Source organism: Melozone crissalis, unplaced genomic scaffold (assembly GCF_028551555.1).
Source record: "Melozone crissalis strain CALT ecotype California unplaced genomic scaffold, PUWL_Pcris_2 ptg000016l_1, whole genome shotgun sequence".
NCBI lineage: Eukaryota > Metazoa > Chordata > Aves > Passeriformes > Passerellidae > Melozone > Melozone crissalis.
In genome coordinates, this window is record NW_026535794.1 from 39,776,912 (window position 1) to 39,784,342 (window position 7,431).

The 7,431-nt window shown below is 41.0% G+C and overlaps 1 protein-coding gene across 2 annotated transcripts; it reads left to right on the forward strand.

Annotated features, from left to right (window-relative positions):
- Positions 1 to 933: 933 nt before the first annotated feature.
- OXSM (3-oxoacyl-ACP synthase, mitochondrial) lies at positions 934 to 6,995 on the forward strand. Of its 2 annotated transcripts, none has more exons than XM_054273805.1 (3): positions 934 to 1,054; positions 3,050 to 4,055; positions 6,432 to 6,995. In XM_054273805.1, exons 2-3 carry the CDS (start codon positions 3,052 to 3,054, stop codon positions 6,832 to 6,834), a joined length of 1,407 nt encoding a protein of 468 aa, XP_054129780.1. In that variant the 5' UTR covers positions 934 to 1,054; positions 3,050 to 3,051; the 3' UTR covers positions 6,835 to 6,995. The 2 variants fall into 2 exon arrangements, with proteins under 2 accessions (XP_054129780.1, XP_054129779.1); XM_054273804.1 differs by lacking the exon at positions 934 to 1,054 and adding an exon at positions 1,145 to 1,296.
- Positions 6,996 to 7,431: the final 436 nt, after the last annotated feature.

Genomic DNA, 7,431 nt, shown 5'->3' on the forward strand with positions numbered 1-7,431 from the left:
GAGATTACATTCATTATTCTTACTAGCATAGTTAAAGTGTTACTAGTTCAGCCCTCAGGAACTGGTACCAAAGTAATAAAATTTTAATTTAAAATGATGCCATATTCCTTGGCTGCTACTTCAGCTTTTAATTTCCTTTCCATGTGTTTCATGTAGGCATGTGACTTTCAATGTTGGCTGCCTTAGGAAATACTATAGCAATTTACTAAATTGCTATACATGCATGCACATAAATACACAATGCATCTCAGTATGGCATTTGTAAACAATGCTTTGGAAGTGCTCATAGGCAAGCAGTGTGAAAAATTTAGAAAACCAAGTGCCAACTTCCAACAAATCGCTAACACATTAAATGCCCAAGGAATTTTATTTCTAAATTAAAACCAGATTCTTCATTTTTAAAAAGTGCACATATGTTTATTTTTTTATTTATTAAATATTACATTTATGTCCTTTTTGGCTTTTTTTTTTCCTTTTTCCTGCTGGTTTGGATTTTTAGGTAGCTGTGTTTGCAGCTAATAAACATTATTTTGTTGTGTGCCAGTAAGTTCATTTCAGTTTTCTTATTGCTGTTTACTGAAACTATATAGAGATATAACAAGCAAACTCACACTGTAACTAATTCATGTCTCTGTTGATGGGAGTTTGACAAATATTTATGCTCTGCCATGGTAGTCTGTCCAGGATAAGGAGAGACTTATTACTCCACCAGAGTTTGAAGGATTTTAGGGGGGTTTTGTTGTGGGGTTTTTTTTTTTTGTTTGTTTGTTTTTTTAACTCCTCCTTTGCGTGACTGAGACACGTGGCTTGGGAAGGAAATAATTTCACTGCCTTTCCTGGTTTCTGGACAATTCACACGATCGCGCTGCCCGCCCGCCCACAGCGGCGCCCGCGGGGCGGGGCCGGGCGGCAGGAAGCGCCGTGGACCGCGGGTCCGCGCGCTTCTCCTTCTTTCCCCCCTCGCCTGCAGAGTGGTGCGGCCTCGCCACCGTCGGAACAGGAGAGGGAGGCAGAGCGAACCATCGCCGGGCGGGGGGGACCGCGGCCCGCGGAGGTACCGCTGAGGGCTGGCGGAGGGAGGCGGGGGTTTTAGCCCGGGCCGGGGGGGGGGGGGGACGCCGCCCCCAGCGGGGCGGGCCTGGCCGGCAATGGCGGCGCTGGGCGGTGTGGGGGAGCTGGGGGTTGGCTCCTGGTTTACACATCAAAAGTAGTCATTGCCCTTGAAACACCTGGGGGTGTTCGCTAGCGCTTGTTCCCGGAGGAAATTATCCTGCGCCTGGTTTTCCCGCACAGCAGGTATCGGGCGGTGTTGGGTCTGACAGGACGGCTCGGCGCTGGCTGACGGCATTTCAGTAAAGGCTGCGTGAGGCTGCGGGACGAGCAGCCTTACAGAGCTCTGCAGTCATATTGTATATGCATATGGATATATGTACACTGATAAAATGTGCTGTCTTATACATTATTATATGCGTGTATAATAATATGTATAAAATACATTATCTTACACATTGTATATGGTATACAATATATATCATCTAGTGTATCTACAGAATATATGTAATTACATTATACTCTATAAATATGCATATAATATGACTACAGATGTGTTTTATGTTGTATATTATATATAAAATATTTATATATGTAACTTGTATTATATAATGCATACAATATTATGATATATCTTTTTATACATGAACACACACATGCTACCTCTTTTATAGAGTCTAGGCTAAATGATGTAAAAAACTGAAATGGCAAATTTGGGTCAGGATTTAAAAGAGACTCCCACAAAAATACTTTTTTAATAATTAAATTTAATCTTTGCATAAAATATGTATAAAATATAATATGTGATTGTTTACTATTTTTATTCCCTATCCCAATTGTTCTTGGCCAGGCTGGATGCTGGTCTCTGCTGCCTGGTCTAGTGAAAGGTGTCTGGACCCGTGGCAGGGATTGTTGGAATGGGATGATCTTTAAGGTCCCTTCCAACCCAGCCTTTCTGTGGTTCCATGACATTTTTTAGTAATGCTGCTGTGCACTTGTGCTGCCACAGGTCTGGGTATTTTAGCAGGAGTGCCCAGCAGCCCCTTATGATCTTCATACAGCTCTCTCCATTTTACTGAAGAGCTGGCGATGCCAACTTGCTCTTTGGACAAGGCAAAAAGCAGGCAACCTGTTGCAGCCTGTGTTGTACGTGTTGGCAGAGCTGTACTGCAGCCTCTGCCCTGCTCCAGCACGTCAGATGTGTGCAATCAGACTGGCTCTGGACTACGGCACAGTACAGCACCATCGCTGCTTGGCATAGTCCTCTGGTCCTTCCTCAAGTACTTGTTCTCGGCAGAGGCCTTCTGAGATCATTTGCTGTGCCTCTTGTGATGAGGGGTCTGGTCGTGTTGCCTGCAAGAGAGGTGGTGCTGTGTTCCACATCTTGCTCCATCTACTGGTGATACTGTCCCCTGACAGTGTAATAACCCAAGGCTGATTAAGGGTTGGTAGAGGTGGAAAGAGAAGGAGTCTTGTCCTAGATGTGTAATTACATTAGTAGCAGAACCAGGACAAGTTCATTGACTCCTCTTTGATGTTTCTAGACTGTTCTGCCAGACATGAAGGTTGAGATGATGATATCCTCAGCTTGGGACACACACTTTCTGGTGAACACACACTTTTTCCCTTAGAAGAGTGAAGATGTTAATGCTCATTGTTTCTGCCTCCAGTCAGCTGGTGGTTTCTCCAGAGGAAATTTTGCAACAAAACCAGAGTGCTTCACAGTCCACAGTGGTGCTGTCATATTCATCAGCAGCTTAAGCTAGAAGAGCTCACTAGAGGCATTCCCAAAGTGAACATTTCTTTGCCATTATCTGCCGTAACTCATACTATTCCTCATTACAGACACAGAAACTATATCCATTTCTTCAGGGTTGAGAACAGGCTGTCAAGTAAAAATCAGGTTATTAGTTTAATGTTCTTGAAATGTTTTCCACATTGTCTGCTTTTATTGTTGTGTTTCTCTTTCCCCACCCCCTCCACCCCGCTCCATTTACAGGAATGTGCTTGATTATTGCCACCATGTTCTCACAGTGCTCACGGGATCTGTTAAAGATTGCAAATCTTCATCTCCGGAGTCTGAGTTTAAATCTACATTTACAAAACCACAGAAGGGCTTTCAGCAAGTCACTGCCTGCATGTCGAAGGAAAGTAGTTGTTACAGGTATTGGCTTAGTGTCCCCTCTCGGTGTGGGGACTCAGTTTGTGTGGAGGCACCTTCTGGAAGGAGGCAGTGGGATTATATCACTGGATGGGGAAGAATATGCAGGCATCCCATGTAGAGTGGCTGCGTGTGTGCCAAGGGGAAACAAGGAGGGTGAGTTCAGTGAAGAAAGCTTTGTTTCGAAGTCAGAGATCAAATCCATGAGTTCTGCCACCGTGATGGCCATCAGTGCCGCAGAGCTTGCAATGAAGGACTCTGGCTGGTCTCCCCAGTCTGAACAGGATCGTTTAACTGCTGGTGTGGCAATTGGGATGGGAATGGTCCCACTGGAAGAAATTTCTGACACAGCTGCCTTATTTAGAACAAAGGGTTACAGTAAGGTCAGCCCTTTTTTTGTCCCGAAGATTTTGGTCAATATGGCAGCAGGCCATATCAGCATTAGATACCAACTGAAAGGGCCGAATCACGCTGTGTCGACCGCTTGTACCACAGGCGCACACGCAGTTGGAGACTCCTTTAGATTCATTGCTGCTGGTGATGCTGATGTCATGCTGGCTGGAGGGACTGAGGCTTGCATTAGTCCTTTGTCTTTGGCTGGATTCGCAAGGGCCCGGGCCCTCAGCACGAGTTTTAACTTGAGCCCTAAAACAGCGTGTCGACCCTTTGATTCGCAGAGGGAGGGGTTTGTAATGGGAGAGGGCGCTGCTGTGCTGGTCTTGGAAGAGCATGGACATGCCGTGCAGAGAGGTGCTAGGATCTATGCAGAAGTTTTGGGTTATGGACTGTCCGGTGATGCTTGCCACATAACAGCACCTAATCCTGAGGGAGACGGTGCATTCAGGTAAGAACTCTGTGTTGATTGTAATAACTACTTCATATGTTAATTGTAGTGGGTACATTTGTTTCTGTCACTGTATATTTTTCACAGAGAAGGGATGTTTCAATCTTGAATTAATGTTCCAAAAGCCTAAAAATCTGAAAAATGACAGAGCTTCAGGTAACATTGTGCCCCAATTCTCTTTTTGTAGTAGGAGGGTGAAGGCCAGTTCTCAGTAGAATCAACCTTTTTCCATAGAGTTATGAAAGCTTCCTCTGTGTGAAAACATTTTTCATTTGGTGCATACAGCTGTTCATATAAATAAGTCTCAATGGAAACCTCTTTTTAAGGTGTTTGTGGTGAGACAGAATCTTTTCAGGTTCTCCTTCACTCTTTCCATCAAGAAGATAGACCCCCACCCTCCTGCAAAAGCATGTTATTTGTTGCAAGAAATCTCAGGTGATGAAAGCTGTAGAGCACTTAGTAGATCTAGTTTGTTAGAATATTCAGTACTACATTCAGATGCAGCTAAGAGTGTTGGTGAAGGAGCATAGCAGAAATACACTTTAGTACTGTTTAGGGAGGTGGTAAAGCTTCATCAGTGTTTATCTCATCAAAACCAGTTCACAAGTAGATGATACTCATCTAATCATTATCATTGACCTAATTAAATTGTCAGCTAAATTACACGTGTAAGTTGGAGAGCTTCATGTAGGCTGAGTGCTATTGCTGGCACTGGAATCTCTAGTAAAGATTTAGTTTGCCTTATTCTGAATGTATGTGAGTATTTAATACCAAAATTCAATATATCACTGCACAAATAGATCAAACTTCTGCATGGTATTGTAAAGCTGTGTTTGCATCTTCATGAGGTTAGCAGATTTTTCTAGAACTGTAAATATACCGTGTTTCCATCGATGCTCTTTGATTCATATTTAATTGTTCTGCAGACTTAGGTGTGAGATGAGTAATCAGGAGTGTCTTATCTCATATTTTCAGACTTGTTTACCCTTGCGATGATATGGCAATATATTATAATAGAATTTTTGTGTATTTTGTGATTGCAGTAGCATATAAATTAAATTCACAGTAGGAAGAGTTCAGAATTAACCTGGGTGTCTCCAAAATGTTGAGCATTTCCACCCTTGAGATAAGATAATTCATTTTAATACTGTCTTCAAGCCAGTAATTTGTTACTGCAGTGGTATATGGATTAAATCTGGAATGTATGTGCTTATCTTACTTTCCTGTAGGAATTTTATTTGCCACATCAAAAAAATTCAGAGGAATATATTTTTTGCTATCTTCTAATAACTGCTTCTGTTGGAGGCCAATACATATGTTGGAATAAACCAGCAGGAAAGGAGAGGCAAAGCCAGATTCAGAATTGTGGATATAAGGAATATCCTACACAAGTAATCTGGTATCTCCTTAAGTGAATAAATTCATTGCAGATAATGTATTTAACTAAATTAATATATCTCATAGTTATCAGTAATCTCTTTTGCCTGAATATTGACTCAGTATCTAGTGACAGTGAGTGTCAGTGACTTCCACCCTAAACTGGATGCTTCTAAAGGTGTAAGGCTGTAGTAGAGACATTTAAATTTGTCCAGAAGCCTGTGCTATCTGTTTTTGAGCTTCCTTTTATTTCCTTTTTCTTCATAAATTTCAAAAGAGTCAGTGGTCTTTTGCTCAGAAGTACTTTGTTGTTATGTGCAAGGAGAGGTACCTGATTAATCTTCTTCGAGGGAAATCTATGAGAAATTGCAGAGTGGAGCTGTGTTGATCCTTCCACAGTTTTTATGAAAAACCAGGTTTTAAAGAGGTAGTCACAGTGCACAAGTCATCAGGAATCAAACTAAACATACCATACCAGGGGTTGGAGTGTGACTTTCAGTAAATTTCATTATAAAATGAAATATAGGGATTTGTGCTATCTCCTTGACATGAAGCTCATGTGGAGGATGGCTGCAGATGTTTTCTTTCATTTTCCAGTATTTTTGTTGGGGAGTGCATCTCTAAATTTTTGTAATAATATTGGTAGTTATTTCTCTCTCAAATGTTTTCAAATCTTACAGTGAAAAGGGTGTTTGATACATTAATGTAGAGACTGATTTTCATATATTTTTTCTTCTTTGTATTTTTTCTAGCTGTGGAATTTTTAACAGCAAGTCTGATTTTATAGTGGGCCTCATTTTTATTGTCTTTCTCTGGTACCTAATGTAGATGTTAATGTGCTTAGTTAGAGAAGTTAACCTCTTGTCATTTATATCTCTGCTAAAGCAGATTTTCACACTTGATAAACATTTTAAAAGAACCTATGCTTTTTCTTTTGGTTTGTACATTTGACAGAAATACTTTGGGCAAATCAGCATTCTGTTGTCTTCCTTTCCTTAGGTGCATGTCTGCAGCAATAAAGGATTCTGGGATCAAACCTGAAGATGTAACATATGTCAATGCACATGCAACTTCTACACCTCTAGGAGATGCTGCTGAGAATCAAGCAATCAAGAGACTTTTTAAAGATCACTCACGTAATATTGCAGTTTCCTCAACAAAAGGAGCAACAGGACATCTTCTGGGGGCTGCAGGAGCTATTGAAGCAGCTTTTACTGCACTGTCCTGCTACCATGGGATTTTGCCACCTACTCTAAACCTACAGAAAACAGAGGCAGAGTTTGATCTCAATTATGTTCCATTGACAGCTCAGGAGTGGAAGACGGACAAACGGCGTATAGCACTCACAAATTCATTTGGCTTTGGTGGCACTAATGCAACTTTGTGCTTTGCAAGTGTTTAACTTATGCTGTCAATGGTGTGAAAAAATTGCACCAATTATGATTTTCTGTACTGCTATCTCTGGTGTGTTCTGTAATATTTTCTCAGCTTTGAGAGTTGCTCATTTGATATATAAGAACTTTATTCACCCTGGTATTTACACCAATCATTCTTTTAGAAAGAGAGAACTTCTTTTACTCATTTTAATAAAAATAAAAAAATATCTATTCTTTGTGTGATGAAGTTTTTGTTCTTGACTAGAGCAGGTGACATAGTTAAACTATGTTAGAAAAGATTTTTCTATACATGGGACAAAGAAATTGTTTGGAATCTTTTGTACAAAAGAGAGGCTGGCTAACAAGCTAGGATGCCACACTTGACAAATTAACTGCATGGTAATACAAGGTTTATGACTGAGCTCTCCTTTGCTACCTACTCCATGTAGAATTCTGCCTTTTTTCTCATGGTGAGTTGTCTCAAATATCATATCCCCATATCCACAGAAATGATATTCAGGGGACAATAATATAGACAGACAGTAATAAGATTTCTGGCAGCGGTTCATTTTCTTTTCATCTTTATTCATTTCCATTTGTTGTGTTTCCTTGTTGGCCATGAG

Excerpts from the sequence above, each read along its gene's own strand:
- OXSM (XM_054273805.1), top strand. The coding sequence starts at position 3,052 with ATGTGCTTGATTATTGCCACCATGTTCTCACAGTGCTCACGGGATCTG. Across the intron at positions 4,056-6,431 it reads GAGGGAGACGGTGCATTCAG|GTGCATGTCTGCAGCAATAA; the intron begins GTAAGAACTCTG and ends TCCTTTCCTTAG.